This window comes from Lytechinus variegatus, chromosome 3 (genome assembly GCF_018143015.1).
Source record: "Lytechinus variegatus isolate NC3 chromosome 3, Lvar_3.0, whole genome shotgun sequence".
In the NCBI taxonomy this organism is placed as follows: domain Eukaryota; kingdom Metazoa; phylum Echinodermata; class Echinoidea; order Temnopleuroida; family Toxopneustidae; genus Lytechinus; species Lytechinus variegatus.
Window position 1 is genome coordinate 71288442 of NC_054742.1, and position 24794 is coordinate 71313235.

At 35.2% G+C, this 24794-nt stretch overlaps 1 protein-coding gene across 6 annotated transcripts in view; it reads right to left on the reverse strand.

Moving 5' to 3' along the window:
- Positions 1-506: 506 nt before the first annotated feature.
- Positions 507-24794, reverse strand: part of LOC121411851 (ELKS/Rab6-interacting/CAST family member 1-like) — a 91125-nt gene continuing 66837 nt past the window's right edge. For 4 of the 6 annotated variants that reach the window (XM_041604726.1, XM_041604728.1, XM_041604729.1 and 1 more), the window contains 3 exons: positions 18434-18490; positions 8450-8536; positions 507-1116 (listed from right to left, as the gene is read on the reverse strand). In XM_041604726.1, the coding sequence (XP_041460660.1) occupies positions 1069-1116; positions 8450-8536; positions 18434-18490 (192 nt within the window). In that variant the 3' untranslated portion in view covers positions 507-1068. Of the gene's footprint in view, positions 1117-4524; positions 4605-8449; positions 8537-18433; positions 18491-24794 lie in introns of all 6 variants that reach the window. The other 2 variants (XM_041604727.1, XM_041604730.1) reach the window with 2 other exon arrangements.

Sequence of the window (24794 nt, forward strand, 5' to 3'; positions counted from 1 at the left end):
TTCTCTATTACGAGATTAGTTGATATCCATGTACTTATCAAAGGGGAAGTTCACCCTGAAGAAGACTTTGTTGTAAAAATAGCAGAAAAAATAGTAAAAAATATTGGTGAAGGTTTGAGGAAAATCCTTCAAAGAGTAAGAAAGTTATTAGAGTTCAAAGTTTTGGATTTGTGACGTCATAAACGAGCAGCTGCCCCATGTGCTATGTAATATAAAACGCATGAATTTCAAATTTTATATGGTTCCTGATGACTTGATTTTGTCTTCTATTCATGATCGGGTGTGAAATGATTTGTCTATTGATATACAAAAGGTACAGTAAAAACCATTTTCAATTTTCTGAGAAAATGACATTTCATTGATTTTTTACCATTCGCTATGTAGGAATGCTGCTCGCATATGACGTCACAAATCAAATAATTGAAATTCTAATAACTTTTTAATTATTTGATGAATTTTTCTCAAACCTTCGGCAATATTTTTCATTATTTTTTCTGCTATTTTTACAATAAACTTTTTGTCAGGGTGAACTTCCCCTTTAAAACTGTGTACATGTATTACAGTCAATTAGTCTCTTGAACAGACCCATGCACAACTTTACAAATGTGGAGAGCTTCGAAATATACACTGTGTGTAAAAATTCTCATACTTTCTGCATCAAGAAATGAAATATGGTGCTCTTTACAAATTGTTGCAGGGAGATCTTATCTCCTTCAAAATAACAGTAACATATCATTTTCATATTGCATGTATGCAATAATCAGTGGTTAATTTCCATTTCAGTGAGAAATTTGGTTAATGATAGATTTTTCATAGAAAACTTGGGTCCATAGAACCCGTCTTCGAGTCCTGCATAACAAGACAAATCTATTGGTCGTGATTCTCTTTATTTACTTGTAATTCTGTGTTAATTATGTTGTTACATTCTTAATAAATACTTAATCATATTAAAAATGAGATCTCTATTTGATATTGCTTATATCACAGTTAATTGATGACCACAAAGTAAGAATATGTGTCAAGACTGGAGCTGAAGAAATATTCGAAAACTTGCGGGTCAACCAGTCTTCACAAAGTCACGCTGTGAACCCCTCCATGGAACTGATCAGAAAAACACTGTGGATTGACAAAAAAAAGGGCATGATGATAATATAAAGGGTGTAAGATTAATACTTTCATACTGAACTATATCATACCAACAAACGTCACTTAATTGACAGAGAGCAAATTCTATCAATGAATATAGCAATTGTTTACACAGTTGGGTCCGCACTTAGCAGTAAACTTTAAATTCCAAGGATTCAAAATAAATCCAGATCGGCTGTGAATGGTGACAAGCCGAATATCAGATTTAGATTGAACCTTGTTGATTCAAATATAAATCTTTATGATTTGAATTTGAAATCATTTGAGAATTAAAAGTTAATCCTTAAGATTTAAAATAAAGTTCTAAATTCTGCTGGACATTTTTAACAGCCGATCTGGATTTATTTCAAATCCTTGGAATTTGGAGTTTGATCAAGGTGGAAGTACATAGCTTCATCCTGAATAATAGCATCTTATATCTAATCAATATTATATCTTTAAAAAAGTGGGGGTACTAAAATAATATCATTGTGAACACTAAATTAAAATGTGCTATTTTAGTGTTAATACATGTTTTAAGGAGTGTGCATGAACTTATGACTCCTGATGGGATAGAGCTGCTAATAGCAAAATTTTTGTTACAGCTATAAAAAGAAGTTTCAAATAGTTAGAATCCTAGCAAAACTAATACCTCAAAACAAGAATTTAGAGCTAAAAGAGTTATTAGCCCTTATAACAACATATGAAATAAACAGTTGCATTATTCTGTGAAAGAGCTTGTTTTTTCAAGATTAAGTGTGTACATTACTTTTATTTAAACATAAATGTGAATAACAAATAATATTGTTGAATCAAAAGGGATTAAGAAAATAAATAATTTGTACAAGAATAAAAGTCACAAAGAAAAGATACATTTTAGAAGATATAAGAAATTAGAATAAAAAAACTCAGGTCTTCAAACACATGTTAATCACCACAGCCCAGATTAAATAAATATAAAAATACATTAATATTTAAAGAACCACCAGCCCCAATACCTAAAAGTGGTCGAGATTTACCAAGTTTTAAATGCATTTTTTTTCTTTTTTAATCAATCTTATTTTTTTTTTACCATGCTGCAGAAAACTTTGTTAGGAAAATTAGAGATTGTGGGCATCAAATACCAGCTAAAAGCTAATAGTATTATAATGAGACCCCAAAACAGCTTTTATACAAACAAAATATGTAATTGTTTCTTCCAAACTTCTTCCAAACAAATCTGCAATACACCATAGATATCATTTCACAAACTACTCAATGATTGATAAATACTGTTAGCTAGCCAACCACAATAACCAATAAATATTATAAAAGAGTATAAAATCAAATTAAAAGAATAGCTTGTATATTTAAGTGCTTATTTCAGAGAAGATTGGACAGTTTTACACACCAGACACCCAAGAAAGAAAAGATATGCAAACAATAAATAAATCTATCTCAATAAATGCTTTGTTTAACAAACACAGTAAAAAAAACATGTTGTTTAAGCCTGTCACTCTAACAACATGTTGTTTAAACTTTTTTTAATTGTTGAATTTTTTTAAAAACTTGCTTAAAAAGTTTAAACAGTCTTAAACAACATGCTTACAATATTAAACAACATTTTTACAGTGTAGGTAGCTACATTATAATGGAAAGTAAGAATTTTTTTCTTTTATATATATATATATATATAAATATTCAAAGCCAAATGAGTTGACAAAAACAGATTTTTATATAAAGGTCAGAGAGAGTTGGCTGTGATGCATCACACTCAATGGTCTCTACAAAGGAACAACCAGCACAAGGCTTGCTTCCTGAGATGCCTGCAAACAGGCCTGCAATCCAACATCACAAACTTAAACCTGTGTATTCTTTGTTTCATAAAACAGGTTAACAATCTGAACGAATGGCAGAAAATTGGTTACAAATCAAAATGATATGAGTAACACAATCAGGAAATAAGTTAGGCCGCAAACTTTCTTTATTACACTACTTCTGAGTATATCCCAAAAGTATATTGTGCACCTTGTGAGTGCATGTATAAAACAACACACATAAAACTCAATGGGCTTGCATCCATAACGGATTTATGCAAATTTAGAGCAAAGAAAATTATGCTATTTTGCTGCGTACTTACAGCAGTTTGATGCATGTCATGAGGGCAAAGTTAATGACTGCACACTTGACTCATAATCACATCTGTTTGGGCTCTTTCTTAATCCATTTTATTTAACATTCACAGAAAAAGTGGGAAATCTCATTTAAATCTTAATGAAATTGTAATCAAAACAAAAACACTGCACACATTAACTTTAAAAAAATCATATAAATATCTTATAGCAACAACCACCAAAACATGTGCAGAATTGTAAATTACACAACCAAATATTAATAAAGAACAAACAATCATGAAATAACATATCCTTATGGATTCATCTTTGTAATATTTTGTTTTATTTGACTACTAAAAATTTAAATTTTAAGTTTTTTTTGGTGCAAACAGAGCAAATGTCAGAAAATTAACTTATAATAGAGATTATATAAGCTAAGCTAAGAGATAGGGAATCTTCAAATTGTGAATCTTCATAATAACTCATTAATGAAAAAGCACATAAATTTTCTATAATCATTATATATTTTTTTTTTTGGGGGGGGAGGATTGGTTGAGGGAATATCAGACAACTATTACAGCAATACCAATCAGCATTTCATTCACAGGTGTTCAAGCAAAATTGCAAGTACGAGTTAATCACATTTAAAACAAAAGAGAGAAAAGAAAATAAACTGTTAGAGATAGTAGCAGGTAGTACATAACAATGAATCAAAGCAGTGGAAAAGAACAAAAAGTGTAAACTTTTAATACAAAGCATAGGGTAACATCCATGAAAGCTACCATAAGCCAACATCCATCGACATATGTTTTATAGAATAGATCACTACATGCTTCTATGGGACATGCTTCAAGTTAGGAGTATGATGCATTCAAGATACATGCCAACGGTTTCTAAGGAAAGGTTAGTGCACCTCTTACAAGACCAGACAGTTAAACTTTGTCAGCGTGAGAAGGAATCATATTCACATCAAATATTAGTGCAATCATGCTCAGGGCCCTGTCTTACAAAGAATTACGATTGATCCAATCAATTGTAACTCTATGGAAATCCATCAGTGTCATAATTTTCTTCTACAGGAAATGTGCAAAATGTCCTTTGTAACAAAGGAGAACACACTGAACTGTCAAGAAATCAATGAACTTATGGATATACATTCATATCGAGAAAAAAATTGAGCGAACATGTATTGTATATGTTGACTTTGCTGGCTTTCCATAGTTGCGATTGATCGGATCAATCACAACTCTTTGTAAGATGGGCCCCAGGATACACAGTTATATATAATATTGATTTATTTTTTTACCAATATTTATGCATGAGGGAACTTGGGGTAGCAGTATAGAGGAAGACCTGTGCTTAGGCCCATATACCATCTTCATCATCCTGGAAGCATGAGGTCAAAGGTCAAAGACATGAGAACGTACATTAAAATACAGGAACAAGAAGGCATTCTGGGAAATAGCATTAACCGGCGCGATGTATCGAATCATTAGTATTGGGAAGAAGATTGGTGAGGAGCTAGAGAGTCCATTCTTGCATGGAGAATGATACAATGTGAATACATCGTCCTGCTATAAACAGGTCAAGTTCAAATTGAGAACAAACAAATATTGTACATTGTTCAGTGCCCAAACCAAGAGATGTTGTTCTGAGGTGAGAGTGTACAAGCAATAAAATATGTATTCTGTTCATAAGCGGCATCATTTAAATAACATTGCGAGTAAAATAGCAACCTGAAAAGATTAATTTCATTATAATACCTTAAGCTCAACAATATATGGATACTGCTAAATATTGCCAACATGTTACTGTATTGACTATCATTAATTATTATTTAGTGAATTCCACAATCTATTTCATTTCATTATCTCATAAAAGCAAAGCTATAAAAACATGAAAGTAACAGAAAATATTTCTTGATTATTAAAAAAAAGTGATATATTGGGAAGATATGTTATTTGCAAATATACAGAAATGTGCAGTCTAATAAAACTTAATAAATTTCACATCTTTGAGCACTCATTCAATTAGCGGTAGATCTATAGTCTCATACCCAAGGATTGGTATATATTAGAAAAATTGACAATTCCATTCATATTTTCATTTGTAACCCTAATATATTCCCTCATACTATGCACCTTGGGAAACTATATACATCTTGTGATGGGCTTTGAGTCTGATCTTTACAGGAACTTGTAATGAGAAGTGAAGTTTGATCTCTTTCTGGTTTTGACAAATTCCCTTGTGATATTTGACCTAATTTCAGGGAGCACATTGAAAATTAAATAGAGCATCAGACCAAATATTTGGGTCACAGTGGACCCATTATATACGGGTAGCAATATGAGATTCAAGAATATTGAGACAAAAGAAATCATCTCCCTGGGGAACTGAAATGGTCTTCAGACTGCTAAATATAGTTGGTAGGACTTCTTAAACTGAAATAATCACAAATAATTATGATTTCTAAACATTTTGAAAAGTTGGTAAGTTGAATTCTATCTGATATCTAAATGATTGCCTATATTTGTAGATTTTCTTCATGATAAACATATAATTTATTACTCTGATAGGCCTAGGTAAAATCATACTTGACAAAACCATATCTCCCCATACACTCTTAAAACCAATCAGTCAAATTGACTAGACCAGTAGAGACCTGGATGCAACTGATATGGCAATCACTGATAGTCAAATTTCTGACGTATATTCTAGTCAGAAATAACTATGTTCTAGTTAGATACGACTAGAAAATAGTCAAATCTGACTAGAATAACAGTTGCACCCAGCTGACCCTATTAACTAGTCATTTTTCACTGATTTGTTTTTAGAGTGTACGATTCCACCTATTCTTGATTTCCTCTGTGTTTTCACCAATTTCCTTTTTTTTTCTTTTCCCTTCACCATCATTCATCCCCTTCTCCAATGCTTCCTACCGGTATCTAGTTACCCCTCTCACGTCTATCGCTCATCCTCTACCCCCTCCTCCTCCTTATGCTCTTCACTTCACCCATGGATTCAGCATGACACCTCCTCGGTTAGGATCCACGCTTCACCTGTCCCGTCCCTTACCCATGTTCCTGTAGGATATATGGCTGTCATAATATTGTTCCCTCTTCTCACTCTCTCGTGGTACACTTCCTCTCTACCTCAAGGCATGGACACACTTCACACACCCCTTCCTTTCTCACCATGGCCACACTAACCGTTCAGAGCCATTTAGTCTAATACCAGTTGGTCCAATGACCTGTTCCCTGTCTGATACCAATAGTGCTAAGCTTGTTTGTTTCCAATTGGTCTAATGCCAATTCGTCCAATTACGAACCGTCTACTATCATTTAGTCTACCATCAGTTCATCCACTGTCCACATGGTCTAATTGCCATTCAGTCCATACACCATTTGGTCTAATTGGAATAGTTTTAATTTGGTGAAATGAATGAAAAGAAAATGGGTATTATTAGACCAACTGATTATGAGACAAAATGGTCATAGACGAACTGGTGATTAGACGAAGTGCCATTGGACCAGATGATTGTTGAGACGAAACATCGATGAACGGAATAGCATTAGACCAAATGAAGGTAGACCATGTGATGAATGGACGAGTTGGCAACAGACGATTCGGCAGTTGACCATCTGGGGGGTGTTTCACAAAGAGTTGCGTATGGTATGAAAGGCTTGACCGCATTGGTCAGATCGTGTCATGAGGACGCGCACTAATGCGTATCTATCAATAAGATTGCGCGTTGCATATCATGTACGCGTCGACATTTAAGTGTGACTTAAGTCATGCTTAAATCTTTGTGAAACACCCCCCTGGTCTACTACTAACTTAGTCTGATTTCCGCGTGGTCTCATCATCAATAGGTCTAATAACACTTTGGCTAATAATGGTCATTGCGTTAAATGAAAAGGGTTATATTGCAACACTGCTCATACCTTTCTATTGAGAAACAAAAATTAATATTATCAACCAGAAGATAGTCGATTACACTGGCTTTGAACTCCATTCAACACCATTGACTAATATTCTGCAAAGAGCAGAAATTGCATCAAATTCAATAACAAATGTGTAAATTTATTTCATGTTGTAATCTATAGTAATATTCATCTGGCAATGAACACCTAAAATCATGCATGATCAATGCTTGTGTTCATTCTTACATAATTTGATAGCTGTGTGTACAAATGAGGGTTAGTTTGATGAAATACATACACAGAGATGCAAAGCACTGATCATATATATCTTCATTGTGACAGTTTTTGTATCAAGTAATAGGTATTCTGTCCGCAATTATAGTTGTGCAATTGATGGAATCTACACTTTCTATATTTCACATTAAACCCCCCCACATCTCACTAGGATGATTAAAATCCCTATAGTCTCTATTCATTATTTTGCCTCTTCCATTACCCCCTCCTTACTCTTGTATCATTTTCAAAGTCATTCATAGGTTTTCGTTTTACTGATTTGTCTTTCAACATTTTTTGTTGATTTCAACAAGCTATTTCATTAAATTTGATCTGATTGTGAAAAATTGTTTTGAGATAGTTGGAAGATAGTTGGACTCAACAAAAGTGTTGTAAAATTTGGGAAAGGGTTGCACTTGTATTCTCCGTAGAGTAGTGTTCGCTGAAGGGTTTTTGCAGATTTGAAAAGCTTTCTAGTTAGTCTCCAAACTCTTTCGTGTTTGATACTAGAAGCGGAGCGTAAAAGGGTGTTTAAGAAGTCTACAGAATTTCCAGTTTATTCAGGGAGGGGGATTTGGGGAGAAAGTGGTTGTTAGTGGCTCCAAAATTTTCATATTTCAAGTGGAAGTACGTTAGAGATTCTTAAATAAATATCAGATTCAGCGTTTGTTGCAGAAGAAGGTAGGTAAGGGAAAAATTCTAAACGGCTACTGAATTTATAGAGGGCGCTATTTATTTGAAGATGTTCCTTGTGCGCATTAATGATTTAAAGATGTTCCTTGTGTTGTGGGAAGAAGGAGAATATCAGGATTGTCAATTTAAAACAAATCCTTTAAAAAAATCATTGTTTATTCTGAGGGCCAGAATAAAAAAAAGAGAGTTAAATGGATCTTTTTAACTATTTCACTTTCATCTGTTGTGCTGGGGAACGAGTTTGAAAATTGGTGAGGTCTTGACTCGGAACATTACAAATTTTGAGAAAGGGGGGGGGGGTATTTCTGTTATGAGTAAGCACTGAAGCAATAATATACATACCTGTTCTGGTGTAATGGGAGAATGTTCCATCAGCGGTGATTTGTCACCATCAGTGTGGTTATGAAGAAGCTTCATCCTCTTTTGTGTCTGAAGATGGAAATGGAAGAAAAAGAAAAATAAAGAATACTATTTAATCTCAAGAATCAGTAATTTTTTATATCAGGGTTCTACGTCTGACTGGTATTTCCCCTTTATCAAATTAGTGAATTGCACCAGATATACATTGTAATTGTTGACAAAGCTGAAGGCTATTATTAAGCAACAGAGCAAGAAGAAAAAAATGACAAATGCTGAATTTCCCAAGTGTCACAAGCCTGCTTGGTATATTTTAATTTTGACTAAACAGCCACATTGAACCTTCATATTTTATCATTAAGAAATGATCACAAAGTGCAGTAATGTAGATGTAAATGAATTAGATATGTCTAACAACATCGTCAGTCATCGTCAACATCGTCAACAACATGTACATAGATATATTTTTTTTTCTATTATGAGAACTGCATCTACAAAATTATATCATCTGAAGTGAAAATAGTGAATTTCAACCAGTAGAAAATATCAAAATAGTCAGTTTTCATTGGTTGAAAACACCAGAGCACTATACCTAAGATAACATGGTCATTGAGAACCATGTTAGTGTGATTTTGTTTCTAATGTAACCATATCCACAATGTATCAAAAAGGCTATGTTTACACATTACGCATCTCACATCTAATAGCACGAGACAGCTCACAAGTCTTTGATGTCACCCACATGACACAAAAACATGTCAAAACGAAGGAGTACAACAAACTCCCCGTGTAATTACACATCATGTCAAAGCAACGCTTTCCTGAAGAAAGTGACCCAAAGAGAGCAAATGATTTGGGACGAACCCTCTCCCATTTCATTTCTCATGAGGATGAGATGTTCCGTCTGTGATAGGGGAGGAGTGCCACATCCATTCTTCATCTTTATCAGATACTCTTTGACTTAAGGTCAGAAGATGCGTGTCGTCTGCCGACACCCCTTGACATTCTCTCCTGAATACTTCCATACCTACCCTCAAGAATGCTGAAAGAATTTCTATTTGTCCTGTTCTCATCGCACTCTCACAAAGTGCACATTACTACACATGAATGTAGTTTGCTTCCATACTGAAACTGTTTACAAATTAGAGCCCTTCCCTCCAACAACTCATTTATTTTACCCAACTATCTTCAACACTCCCCTCTCTTCGTTGTTCCCTGAAATAGTATAGGCCTAAGCTATTTCATTTTTTTTTCAGTCTTCTTGGTCTCCATCTGTCTATCCAGACATCTTTATTTCTGCCTCTCTGCCCATGTTTTCAAGTTTCTCTGTTCTTTCTCCACCCCCCCCCCCCTCTCTCCCTCTCTCATTCTCTCTCTTGCACCATTACATCATTACATCAAAACAAGCGAACATCCTCGGAGCTCTAAGGGAGAGACATCACGATCATCCTTTGATGCATGCAGTGGCGAATCCTTGAACCTCAACTTCCAGAAATCAACGCCCTGACCCAGAAGTCTGCCGTGACCAGACAACATCAGATGTCAGATGGGGGTATAAACACTCCCCTCTCCGCAATCTCACACCTACAACTGAACAAATAGACAATCCTCCAGCCTACAAGATGAAAATTGATTGGTTTCAGATCTATTTCTGCGGGATTAGGAGCTCGGAAGTGAAAACATGCCACTAATACGCTGCAGACTGTGCGGTAGCCAGCTCTGAGATCATCATATCATAAAGTGGTCTCTATCATCAGGAAATTATAATTTTCAACTTCAGGTAAATTCATGTCCTCTTAGGCAATAATGTCCAAATATTATCAAAATACTAATAATTCTGTTAAAAAAACACATCCAGTATAAAACCAAAATCAAAATGGGATATTGGTATAAGATTCTACTCACAGATGAATAGCTCTCTATATTGTAATTACTAATCAATGCATCTTCATCGCAAGCTTAATAGTTACATGAATAATAAGATCACAAATCTTTTGTATATTAGATAGACTAGGGTTTTTGTTTTTTTTTATGTATCAGTTCATTTCAATTCTAGTTCTCCACCAACAAATCTTATTTTCATATTGCTAAAATTCATCTTGACGAATTTACCTCTAAACTAAACTGCAAGGAATTCCTAGATCTCATGACCGACAATATCCATCATATGGTATCTCTCAGGATAATCAGGATTCCTCACTTTCTGATAGCTTTCTCACTTTTTGTTGGATTTCTCATTTTATCTTGCTTTTTGTTGGATTTCTCGCCTTTCATTGGCATTCTCTATCCATTTCTATCTTGGACTTGGAGATTCGGAATGAAGACAATAATATGTGACAGGCTATGTCTATCTTCTTGTAAGGTGTAGACAGATGACCGCTACTTTGACCCATGACCTAACAGGGGCGCTGCTCCCTAGAGGCAGTTTAGACCACTATTTGGATACCTTCCCATGGACTTGAGATGGTAGTAGTCTACTCTAAAGACATTTTTTGACAAGTCAATTAGAAAATACTGGATGTTTTAGAAATCTACAGAGTACTGACCCATTTTCCTTAAAAAGCACTGATTTGTCAACTCTTAACAAGTACTTACAACTCAGGTCCAGACTATTATACATGTTATTGTGCAGCATTTTACTTCTTTAGATTAGTAATAGCAATATATGTATCAAAAGTCTGATGCTGAAGACTACAAAAGACTCTTATTCAAAAAGTAGAGAAAATGCACCTGGAAATAAAAGGCTGAATGGGTAATTCAAACTGATTTGTATTTAGACAATGTTTAAACACGCAATTGATCGCAGGTTAAATTATCAGGGCAGGCAGCCAGCCAAAAAGGTGCATTTTAGAGTTTACCCCAGTTCACAGATATCTTTGAATTATCTGACATTCTGGTGTATCACAACGGGCAAAGAGGGCAATTTATTGAGTAAAAATTTGATTCAAACAGCTTGTTAAATTCAAGGGCACATTCCCATTTCACACCATGGTCTTGGTACCATCTTGTGATCTCCAAGAGCACTACATATACATTCTTAAATCTACCAATATTAAGAAAACCCACTATTTTGTTAAAATGGTGATTATGCAATTATCAAATATTTTTATATGAAAACGTTAATAAATTCAATGGTTTCTAAAAGACAGCTACGAATGGCATTACAGTTGAGTATGACGTTCTTCGATGGCGTTCATTATTTTCTGAAAGATCACTCTAAATGATATGCTGGTTAACAAGGATTCCGTGTTTACTTTTTGCTTAAACCTTGCTCCTCCCACCATCAACTTGCTTGTTGATGATGGAAGATGTCGAGGTGGTGGTGGTGGTGGTAGGCAACATTTCCTAAAACTATGTCTTAAAGAATACTAGAGATATACATGTAGATTTACAGAGCCATTTACAATAGCATGAATTCAATAATACTAATTGGGGATATCTCTCTCTGCAAAAAAAGATGGGGGGTCGGAAAGGGTGTATATGGGGGCTCAAAAGAGGGAGGGGTGGGGGACTGGTGACAAGATGAAAAGGGGGCCAGAAAGAATGCCTGACTTCCAAACCAAAGCCCAGAAGTGATGCGACATTTCCTTCAGGGTTTGGTTTTTGTTGATGGTAGTGAACTTGAGCGTGGAGGTGGCAAGTGAAATGGCCCATACTGCACACAAACATCCCCCTGAGGTCAATCAGTTACATGGCATCATATCGCCTCCCCAGGGAACATGTTTGCTTTCCCTTGCAGGCACCAGTTGGTAAATAAGGTGAACATATTCCTGGAGGGTGTTTCGTAGAGATGTTTTCAAGCGAAGAAAAGATGTCGAAATAAGAATTCAAAGTGAAGTTGAATAGGAGTAAAGAAATCTTCAATATCACCTCAATATCAGATTTTAAATCACTTTTAAATACATCCTTAATTTCACAATTACCTATGAAACATCACTCTTCTCATTTTCCCCAAAAATGAATATTGACATTTGAAAATGAAATTAAATTGTAGATATAGATTACAAATCATGATTTCTAAACAATAAGTAGTTGTGTTACACAGGGGTAAAAATAAAAAAGGGCAAAATGAATACACACACAAAAACTTGACATGACCATGGACATTAAAACGAAACGGCATAGGCAGAAAATCTGTCTTGAAATACAAGATTTGTAAAAGTTGTGAGGGAGCAGGTATATAAGAAAAAATGGCAAAAATTTTCCCCCAAAAAAAATTGGACGCAGAGGTATATTTCTATTACAGTTGATATTCTTCCTGAGAAAGTAGAAAGAGTGGGTATCCTGGCAGGGGACAGCCCCAAAGGACAGGGGGGATTAGTGGTTCTGTTTGGTTACTCCCCTACAGCAGAACGTTTTACAGCAAAGATGAGGTGAGGGGAACAACCTTGTTTCACTGAACTTCCCATTTTTTCTTTTCACTTTCTCGAAAACTATGGCATTAATATTTTACTACTGCATTTGCTCTATAACTTCAATTTAATATATTCTCTAAACATGTATCAATGTCATGTATAGAAAGAGGACTTATGATATTATATGATTTATTTTTGTAAATTATCATATTTTGTGCAGTTATTCAAATTTCTTTTCACTTTCTCGAAAACTATGGCATTAATATTTTACTTCTGTATTTGCTCTATAACTTCAATTTGATATATTCTCTAAACCTGTATCAATCTCATGTATAGAAAGAGGACTTATGATATTATATGATTTATATTTGTAAAAATTATCATATTTTGTGCAGTTATTCAAACTTTAAGTGTTTATGATGTATGCAAATGTGTCTTTCATTATTTTCAAAGATTAATTATTGTAAAAAGCAATCAGCGAATACACACATTTTCCAAATATTCATATTATTTCATTACTCCTCTTCCCTGGCCACCAACTGATGCACTGGGCAAAGTGCTATCAAATATTGCAAGTACCTGTATAATATTTTAAGTCCTTTTATATTATGATTGATACTGCTTTTTGTAATCATGAATATGTTCGAAGTGTCAAATAAATAATGAATAAATAATAAAAAACAAAATCATCACATGGCTTAAGACTAACCTGGCTATTAAGGCTGTTCTGGGTACAATACATAGTACCAGTATTCAAGAATATAGCCTAGATCAAGATTTGAATGTAAAATAAAATAGAACATCTTCAGCTAAGTTCAGCAAGAATAAGATAAGTTAAGATAAGAATAAGTGTTAGCTTAGAATGCATCTTAGATATATAGGGGAGACCGGGGTTAGTTGGAACGTGGGGTAAGTTGAAACATTGTAATTTTCTTTAAAGCCTGTGAAATATATTTATGCAATACTGCCCTCAATTTATTACAATAATAATTCAACACTGTTTAAATATTAATAGCAATAAATTGAGGGCAGTATTGCATAAATTTATTTTACAGGCTTTAAAGAAATTATAATGTTTCAACTTACCCCATGTTCCAACTAACCCCGGTCTCCCCTATACAATAATGCTCCTTTACCAATATTGCTAACTCCCTAAAATGCTGAAATCTCTCAGAGATCAAGCAAGAAGGAGTTAAGTACAAAAAAGGGGAAAAAGAGATCCAGGAAAGAAAAAAATGATACTAGCATTACCAATCCTTTAACTCCATAGTATCATATTTGTTTCATGTACAAGATCTCAAGCAATGTCATGTTGAATTCTTGGTCAACATCCTACAGGCTTTACATCTCTCTAAGGGACTTGACGTCACGTTTTTAGAGTGCCAACCACAACGGAGATGGACATATTCTTCAAAAAAAAAAATCTTTGAAAATAATGAAAGACGCATTTGCATACATCAACAACACTTAAATTTTGAATAACTGCAGAAAATACTATATATTTTAATAAAAAGCTTGAAGAGACAAAAAGAGATCTAATAACTATATTCAAATTTTCTATGCAAGTTTGTACACTGTGTTTAAAATACTGTTTTTGCAATCCACTTAACTTGAATTTTGACTAATTGCTGGGTATATTTGATCCTTTCAGTTTTACACCAATTCTTTTGTTTTCAAGAGAAGACCATGAGACATCATTGAGGGTGTGTTTATGCTTCCATTGCGAGGACAGAATCAGCGTTTTCAAACGTCAATTCAAAACGCCGATCGTAAACGTGGTTCTGGGAGTGCTGTTTATGCTTACTTTTCAGAGGCGAAATCACGATCTCCAGCTGGCTTCGCAGGAAAGCGAGGTCAAATTGGGCGCGCCTTTTTTCGAAAGTTTTTTTTTCCGAGTGTTGTTATTACATGGAGATAACATGGAGCAATGCGACTGTATTTGCCCGCGGATTTTCATCTCACCGGAAGCATGTACCAAATGACGTCATTTAAACACGTTTACGATTGTGGTTCTGTTTATACTTCCCCAGAAAGCCTGATTCTGGTCAAACGACGTTTACAAACGCACCTTTTTGTGAGTTTACGATCAGCGTTTTGAAACAGCGTTTAAATGAAAGTAAGTATGGACGCAACCGTGTTTTGGACTAATCACGTTTGGAAACGCTGATTCTGGCCTGAAAAGTGGAAGCATAAACATGGCCTTAGTCATGCCTGAGTATTGTTGATGATAGTAATCATTAATGCCAGGGGGCAACAAAAATGTAGCATTGTAAAAAAATTTCATGGTGTCAATGAACTTAACTATATTATATTAGAAATTTAATTTCATTTAGCGCTTAGGATTACAGGAGCTTTAGAACTAACCCACGGAAGAATTTCAAACATGTATTAACCATTAGGAGTTGATGTACTTCTCAAAAAGAAAAAAGTAATCGACTGTACACCAAAAAATGTAGACATACGTGTTTTCTCCATATTCCACATTGATTGCTATTATTAAGATATAAGTTGACACTCATGTGTATTTCTTCATTTTGCTTGGTTTGTTGACATATCCAACAAGGTAACTAGAATTAATCATTCCAAGTTCAAATACATAATTTGAGACCTTAAATATGTCATTCAATGTATCAAATGTTTCACATGGACTTCAAAGATTCAGACTGCATCTCTTGTAGATACATTTAGACCACCCAGACTTAGTTCCTTGCAATACTATCTCTATTCTGAAACAGTGTCTTTCACATTCATACTTGAGATTTAGGTTTGGGCAGTTCTAGAAACCATATTAATCCATGAACTATTTCACATAGAAAACTGGTTCAGTAATTTGTGATAAATTGAAAATTTATAAAACTGTTAAAGGGTGCTTAGCAAACTGCAGAGAATAATTCCTTGTGATTGCGATGGTAATATTGTATTTTTCATCTCGCAAAAGTGTATCAACAAGCACTATTACTGTCAACATTACTGCGCCGATTAATGGATTCTGGCTTGCCGAATTAAATTCCCGCACATCTTCCACTTCCTTGGGAGTTTTCCATCAGAGAGATATGTCACTTATAATTGTCAGCAATCTATATTGACTTTTGCACCCTATCATCTGAACTAGATATTGACTGCCCACCTGGATAGAAAGTGTGTGATGCAGATAAATGCCTTGCCAAAGGATATTTTATATGCCGTTAAATTGAATCTTTGACCTTGTACTTCATGGTCAAGAACCTATCCACTAATCTAAAGCACCTCTGCTTCATTATTTAACATACAGTTAACTCTGCCGAATTCATATCACTTGGGACCAGATAAATCTGTTCGACTTGGGCAAAATTTGACTATGAAGATGGAAACGAGACATGATTTACATACTCCAGTCTAAAATAACAATAACTTAAGCAATTACTTGCCTTAATGGAAGGTCAGTTTATGCAATGACTATACTGGTATTCAATTTTTTTTATAACATGAAATCTGGCTTGAGAGGGTTGATTAACCCTTCATGTGAAATGGTCCGGTGGTAAGGTTGGCGAGCCAATCCTTGTGGTGATTGAGGTGATCAGATCAGATGGGCCGTTTACTACCACCTCCAAACTAAACCTGACATTCTCACTTTACCTCCAAAACCAAACTAGTCTGAAATGCAAAGACATCCAGTCAGGGAGTCATATAGATTCTTCCATCTGCATCCAAGGGTAAAAATAGTAATTACTATCAACTCAAGTGGTATATCATTGATAACCCGGTTGTGAATCACAGAGAAGAGATAGAGATACCCCACTTTCAAGAGGGCATACAGAGGTCTGCAGACATCATGAACAGCATCCGCTTCTTTTGTGTAAAAGACAGAAAAAAAGATGACAGCAACACATTATTCTATTTCTGCAAATGAAATAATATGACATAATGAAGGGTAAAATGAGAATGAGCGGCTTAGAGAATGAGAAGTTAAACCCATTTAAAAAAAAAATCTGTACAAATTTCACTTTCTTTGAATCAAAGTAACTGCATAATGGTTACTATTGATCCTGAAAGAAAATCTTTAATTCCTCCAACCAAAGCATCTGAATATTTTATAAATTGATATTTCATTTTTTTTCTTCTGATTTCAAGGTAAAACGGGGCTCGTTGCAGCACACTACTAACCAGAACACCAGCTACCTCTGGTATTGACCCCAGGAGTCAGATGGCATTACAATCAGGCTTCGGGGTAGCTTGAACTTTCCTCTAATCTATCAATGCAAGTTTAATCCTAACCACCAATTTGACTTTGACAAGATATTCAAAGTTATATCATTCTAGTTCTGTCTCATAAATTCAGTTTTGGTGTTCAGACTTTTTAGTGAAGTGGGGGGCTTGATAAACTATACTTCAAAGCTACATATAAAGGTACCTACCACAAGGGTAAGTTTCACTTTGTGTAAAAAAGAAAAAAAATACTTCTACTAATACTGCTGTTGCTGCTGCTACTACTACTACTACTACTACGACTACTACTACTACTAATAATAATAATAATAGTAATGATAATAATATACAATAATTATAATCATAATAAAATTTCATTCAAATTCTTCCAATGAAATTTAGAAAGAAAAATTTGAATTAATTTTTGAACGTAATGAAAATATGGAGTAATTTCAAAAAATGGGAATTCATTCATTTATTCATTCTTTTATCAATACCATATTGGAAGTATATAACATAAACATAACATGAATGCACAAAAAAGTGTAAATAATATAGATAATACAGAAAATTCAGGAAAGAAAGGATTCCCTGCCCTGTATAACAGCAGAAAATAAGCAACTCTTCCACCTCATTATAAGTAACATGACGTTAATATGAAAGTTTTGAAGATACACAGCTACTACACTGTAGAACAATACAACACATATTAACAACACATATTAACAGCCAAAGTAAATCCCCTAATGATGGAAAATTAACTTACAGTGTGCTTAGATATGATAGTTAACGATATATACAATGCGATTACAAAGTGAGCCACAAAGGATGTCCTACCTAACTCCATTTCATTAAGCATCTGTACAAACTTAACAAAATTGCATCTTTGCCAATGAGTACCAGAAAAAAAAGATTCAGGTTATTTTAAAGAGAAGATAATTTCTTTCATTGTCTCAAGATTGTTTAGTCTAATATATTACAAAAAATAGCATTGAAATTATATCATTTCATCATAACAACAAAGATATTCAGAACGCCAATTCTAAATGAAGATTAGATGGTGATACCGGGTGATACTTGTGCCAACTCTTACGTGTTTCCCTACCGTTATTGAAAATTATTTAGATCAATATTAACCATTAGAAATCTACAATTAATGGCAAAACTTATGACTGATTTGAGAACATTAAACTGATGTACAATCGATTTTAAGGTCCTTGCGATGCTCCCATAGATGAACAGTTTGCTGAATAAAAGTGATTTATATTTGTAGGCTTTATTGAAAGTATCAATAAAGTAAACTGAAAAAAGGTGATTCTTTTCGAAAGCACAGGATGGAATATATATATATACCACAAAGATGTTTGAAGGATAATATACTACTTCTACTGGTAATGATTTGTTTCAAGCAAAGGGATCGGAGACAAACCTCTCTAGGATCATGCTGAACTCTCCTACCTAAGAACACTTCTAGCTGCCAATGTGCCTAGATTAGTCACAAGAAATCAAAGTCATGCAAAAATAAAACTTTAAAAATAAAGGACAATCTTTAATAAAGTAGTTTCACTTCTTCCAGTATAAAAAGACATGGGGCTGATCGGAGTAAAATAGTCTGGTTAAAGGTTAAGGCCTGGTCACACCACCTGAGCGTTGTTGGAGCGGTCGTGGAGCGGAGAGAAAAAATCATCACCGCTCGCTACCATTCACCATTTTCGATTTCGATTGTTTTTTTTTTGTTTTCCATTTTTTCCCCAATTTTGTGAGCGAAATTTGACCCTCTCTCCCTACCGCTCCACGACCGCTCCAACAACGCTCTGGCGGTGTGACCAGGCCTTTAGGAAGGGGTATGAAAGTTTTAGTCATTCAGTAACTAAATAGTCTTTCTGTACTCAGATATGTTATGGAATAAAAAGTTTACTCAGCAAAAAGCTCTCTTAAATATAGTCATATATTTCATCAGTATCATTGTTAAAAATGGAAAATGATATGCATTGATCGTTGGTGGATCAGACATGCACTATAGCTTGCCCAAACTTACAACATACATGTATGATCATGAAAGTAATTGTCCGACATTTTATCTGGCAAGTCCTAATTTATCCGACAGTTACCATACTAGCTGTCAGTACTTCTCAGCCTATCAAATATAAGGTAAGTTGTAAGATCCGACAAATCGTCGGATGAAAAATGTTATCCTGATTGTTATTAAAATAAAATCATATCAAAGAACTCATAAATTTGCATCCATTTTACAGGATTTATTATCATATATTAAATTTGCATCTTAGAGAGGTACACCATGGAGAAATTTTGTGAGAACAATTCTAGGGTTTATTGAAATTTTCTTATGGACCCCTCTGATAAAAAACACCACCTTCATTTACACTCTATGGTTTGCTCTACAGGTAAAGGCTCTGCTGTTTTTTTGCATCTTCCCGCCACCTTCACCTTTTCAATCTTTTCCAAGATCATCTTTTTGCAAAACCCGATATGTCAATACATCTCCTCTTTCGGCCGATTCGCAACCTATCATCATGGAGCGTATCGTCTTACAAGGGGGTAAATTGAGTTATCTACCACATAATAGCCTGCACCTGAAACAGTAACATTGTCAAAGACAATTTCACTTGAACCTTTCCTAGATATTCTTGGTATTGCATCTTAGGATGAGAGGAGTCACATCTACCAATTACGGTACCGATATCTGCACCTGGTTCGCACGCTGTGAACGGGTAGGGGTATACAAAGGAACATGACATGGGGAAAACATGGCACCCTTCACATCAAGCACAACTTTCTTGAAAGACCACCTTGGGAATCATTTAGGCTGGTTTGCAAATGCACAACAAAGAAAATTAAGACTGAAAACATATTGTAAGAAATACTATCTACTGATAAATTTCAAGCAATCTTCCAAGTTATTAAAGATCCCTATGACGTAACTTCGTGATGTCAAGGTCCTTTGCTATAACCAAAGCTGAAGTTCTAAACAAGATATCCTCATGCAAGGCATAAATAGAGTGGGCTTGAGCCAAGTACATGTACTAAACAGAACAGACACATCCGACTTGGAATTTGAAAGGAACCTGTTCTAGAAAAAGTCACATTCTGAAACTCTGTGGCCCGTATTCTGAAGTCAGGTTTAACTTAGACCATGGTCTAACTCTGTGCTAAAATTATGGGAAGCCAAACGTTTCAAAATTTTGTTTAGAGTGATTGCTTCTCATGTTTACTGTGCTCTGTACTAATTCTGTAATGGGGAAGACAACTGTCATCCTTATCCTTCCAAGGCAGTTAAATGAGCTGATGTATTGAACATCTACTGTTAGAGATTTATGTAACAATTGGCTAACCATAGTTAAACCACAACTTAAAACCAGTTTCAGAATACGGGCCTGTGAGCTTGTCTGGATGATGTTACAGGTCAGGTGGTAACAGTATTTGAAGTTCATAAGCCAAGGTGAGATGGTCTGGATCTGGATGTATACGATGCAAGGCCCTCCTGGGCATAAACGCATTGGGTGAGAGAGGGCGGAGCGAGGATTAGAACTGGAAATACTATGGACTTGATGAGAACTGCTATATGTGAACATCACCTCTTGATAACAAGCCTATCACCGAGACGGCATCAACTGTAGTACAACTTTCAGCTGTGAATTCAATTTGTCCTCATTTGTGATTGCCGGAGAAAACACAAAGTCATCATGTGCGTGATCAATTTGTCTTCATTTGTACCAATTTCTTACAAATGCGGTGATGATGGTGGTATACAGATCACTTGATAAGAGCATCATATTCTTAGAATGTAATCAACAAACTACGTCATAAAAAGTATCAAAGTTTTAATGTTTGTTTCATCAAGTTGTATTGTTTACCATTCACAGTAACAAAATCAACAAAACGTGCACATCTGAGGTATGCCAAATATTTTTAAGTACATGTAAACAGATATAATTTTATAGTTATAGTGGAAAAAAATTACAGTGGGTGTTTCATAAAGCTGTTTTTTAACCCATGGGGGGGCACTCACATATATTGGTGGTACGAAGACATGCCGCTTTGATGACCCCTTTTTCAAACCTAATTTCCAGTTCTCTAGATACTCTGAATGACAAAAGTTCCATTCAGAAGCTGCCCAGCTCGCAAGACCCCCGTTACAAAACATCTCAGTTACCCAGCCCTGCCAAAATTGTCCAGCGAGAGGACCGCATGAGAGAGCTGCACACATTGCTTCATGACTCCCTCCGCTAGCAGCTCCATGTCCACGGTACTGCATCTATTCTAAGGTGTCTTTTAAATTACCAAATTTCTTTGTTATCATTCAAATAATGATCTTCCTCTGACAGCCTAACCAGCAATACAAGTTTACGCAGTTATGTTATACCACCATAAAAGTTTCCTCAGTCTTTATTGGAAATAGAGCTTGTTTGACCTATCTAAAATGTAATTTATTACAACCCATTGGGATTCTATTACAAGTCAAACATTTGAAAATGATTTATTGCAATATTTTAGTATATTAGTAATGAACAATTTTCATCTATGGCACATTGATTAAAGAATTTACCTAAGTTGTTGATCTATTTAGCATATCTGCTTTGAGCAATAGTATTCATACATTTTTCTTTATCATTTAGTCCAATTCATTAACATGTCTGCACTTCTTTAGGGAACCAGAAGCAGTTCGCTGAAAAGAGACATGGAATCAACATTCTCGGATCGTATCATGCTGGTTGGCCAATCATATTGTCATGCAAACAGGTGCGACACCACACTGTTAGTTATTATCATGTTTGTAAGTGGACTTCAGGAACCAACTACGGTGGGCTACATCCAATTTGTCTTTCTCCAACATTTCAATAAAAAACAAATGCCCTACTGAAGAGAGACTTAGAGGCCGTTCTCATTACGCTTTCTAAAACTAGTTTACTGGAAGCCGATTCAGGAAGCCAGTTTGGAAGATCGCTTTGCTAGCGTTCCCACTTGATAGCACGAAAGTGGTTTTCTAAATCACTTCACGTAAAGCGCTCTTGTTGCTATGGAAACGCTCTCAGTGGGATGACACGTTTCGCGCGAAATCCGAAACCGCAGAACAGGCATTCTACAGAGTAGCGCGCTCAAAATGTGTGAAGATCGCTTCCCGAAGAACGGTCGTATCCTCACTTACGTTAAAACCAGTTTAACGAGGCAAAGCGATCTTAGGAACGTAGTGAGAACAGCCTCAAAGACACCATTCTCACTATGTTCCTAAAACTAGTACTGGAAACTAGTTCAGTGGAAACTAGTTTATAACGTAGTGAGAACAGTCGAAGCGGTCTTGGAAGCGATCTTCAAAACCAGTTCGGAAAACCACCTTGCGATGTAATTTTCAAGATCGCTTCCCCTCAGTAAACTGGTTTTAGCACAAGTGAGGACACAACCATTCTTCGTGAAGCAATCTTCGCATATTTTGAGCGCGCTACTCCACACGACAGGTGTAGAAGAATGCCTACGCTGCGATTTTGAATTTCGCGTGAAACATGTCGCCCCACTGAGAGTGTTTCCATAGCAACTAGAACGCTTTACGTGAAGTGATTTTGAAACCCACTTTCGAGTGATCAAGTGGGAACGCTAGCAAAGTGATCTTCCAAACTGGTTTCCTGAATCAGTTCCCAGTAAACTAGTTTTAAAAAGCATGAGAACGACCTCATATTTTCGACAATATGACAATATTTCCTTGTGAAAGGGAATGCAGAATATTTGGAGGAATCAAGAGGATCCGGAATAAAATTGATCACAAGTATCAAGATTGGAATTTCTTTTTAAATGCTCTCAATCATTAACATTCAAAATTTCTTTTTTATTATCATACACAGGCACCTATATTACTCAAATTATAAACATGAACAAATGTACGAAGATCATTTTTCCTTCTATCGATAACTTTATATCTTAAAATATATTATAGCTGTTGGATGGCAATGCTTTGAAATACAGCAAATTCAAAAACTATATACTAAATATCAATGCAATTTGAATCTAATCATTTAACACTTTTTCAAAAGTTGTTAAAAAACTATTTCCTAATTCATAAACATAGAGTACCTCCCCCCCCCCCCCCTCTAAGAGGAAGGGGGTGTAGAATGGTACTCCTCTGAATAATCATAAAGCATCATAAGGTCACCTTCGAAAACTGCACCTGCTATAACCGATCATAGTAAATATGGAATTACAGAGCCATATGCCAGGACTAACCAAGTAATTCACACCACTCAAAACCAATCACCGAATCAATTTGGCATTTTAGGCAACCATGGGAATTCTAGTCGCCACCGTAACAATTATAATCAAGAAAAAATTTCTTGAAGTCCCCCTCAGGCATACCCTCCTCGATCCTTACTTCCCCCCATCTTTTTCTTTCTATCAGAATCTGTGACTTTAATTCAAGAGAGTGACAAAACAAAAGGTCACCATTACTTTTGGCCAAGATAGAATAAGTGATATTAATAGGAAGTAGCAGAATGGTCACTTCAATAAACTCTTCATTCATAACTTTTGATAGTGTGCTTCTTCATACTTTTGTTCCTGGATGTTTCAGGGCACCAATTGTTGGGTCAGGGAGACAGGTGTAAATTGCTGGTTATAATCTGACAAGACAGCTTGTCACTCTGGTCCTGGACGGTGAGAAATATTAGGCTCCATCGAACCACTCTGGGACCAGCTTGAAGAAAAGATCTGAAATTAATTTTAATATATGCCTCCCAGCTATACAGCATAACTACATGTACAAATATTTCCTGTTCTTTCTCATTTTAATAAGAAGTTGTTCAAAATCAGAGAAGTCACCAGAGTTGAAAGAACTAAGGAAAAATTGTACCTAAAAATAAAAAAATTATATTTGACATTGTCTTCTTGCCTTCTCTTTGTGTTCATTGTGTCACTTTACATTAAATGAGAAGGGTCAGAATCGAGGGGTATGAAGGTTTAATTGTTTAGGATTCTAATTTTTAATTTACAAAGAGCTATATAGATTGCTCCACTTTGTATGTAAAGCTTCAGATGCTTCTTTCTGATTTTCCATTTATTATCATGCAATTCCCAAATGGGTTGAATGGTTTTTATTTGAATAATTTGATTAAATGTGAAAGATTGACTCCCAACATCAGTATGAAATATATTTTGAAAAAAAAAACTTTTGAGTGATCAATTTCTCTCATCTGAAATGATTTATGCAATAGGTCTGTGAAATATGAGTATTCCATTCTCTGTTGTTTCTGAAAAATGTTTAGAATTTCCCAACTACCAAATACATTCATCCAAAATCAGGTAAAAGGTTAAAGTTCACTCCAATTAAAGCCATTATTGAGAAAATTTCAAACATCAATCATGAAAAAAAACTTTTAAAAGAATAAGAATGCCAACAGGTTATAGTACATTCCAATTGAAATGACTTTTGGATAGTATGTGTATTCCTTTAAATGTCTGCTTAAAAACCAGTGTTGTATCCGGGGTAGGGGGGTCACCCAGACCCAGGGCAAGCACTGAAATCATGCCTCCTTCCTTTTGGTTCTGGCTGTGGCTTTTTAGGTTGCTTCAGTCAGAAAACTTGGAGAGTTTTTAAAATTTTCTTGAGCCCTATCACGTCTTCCTGAAGTGGTGTGCAGTGTATCCATTTCCTGCTCTCCTAGACTAACCACTGTTACAAAACTAGAGTTTAATATAAAAAGCCATGAGTGTCAAACAAGAGCTTTCTTCTAGGAGGTCTGAAGCTCCTTCATGTTCCTCTAAAGCATCCATGGGGGTAACAATCT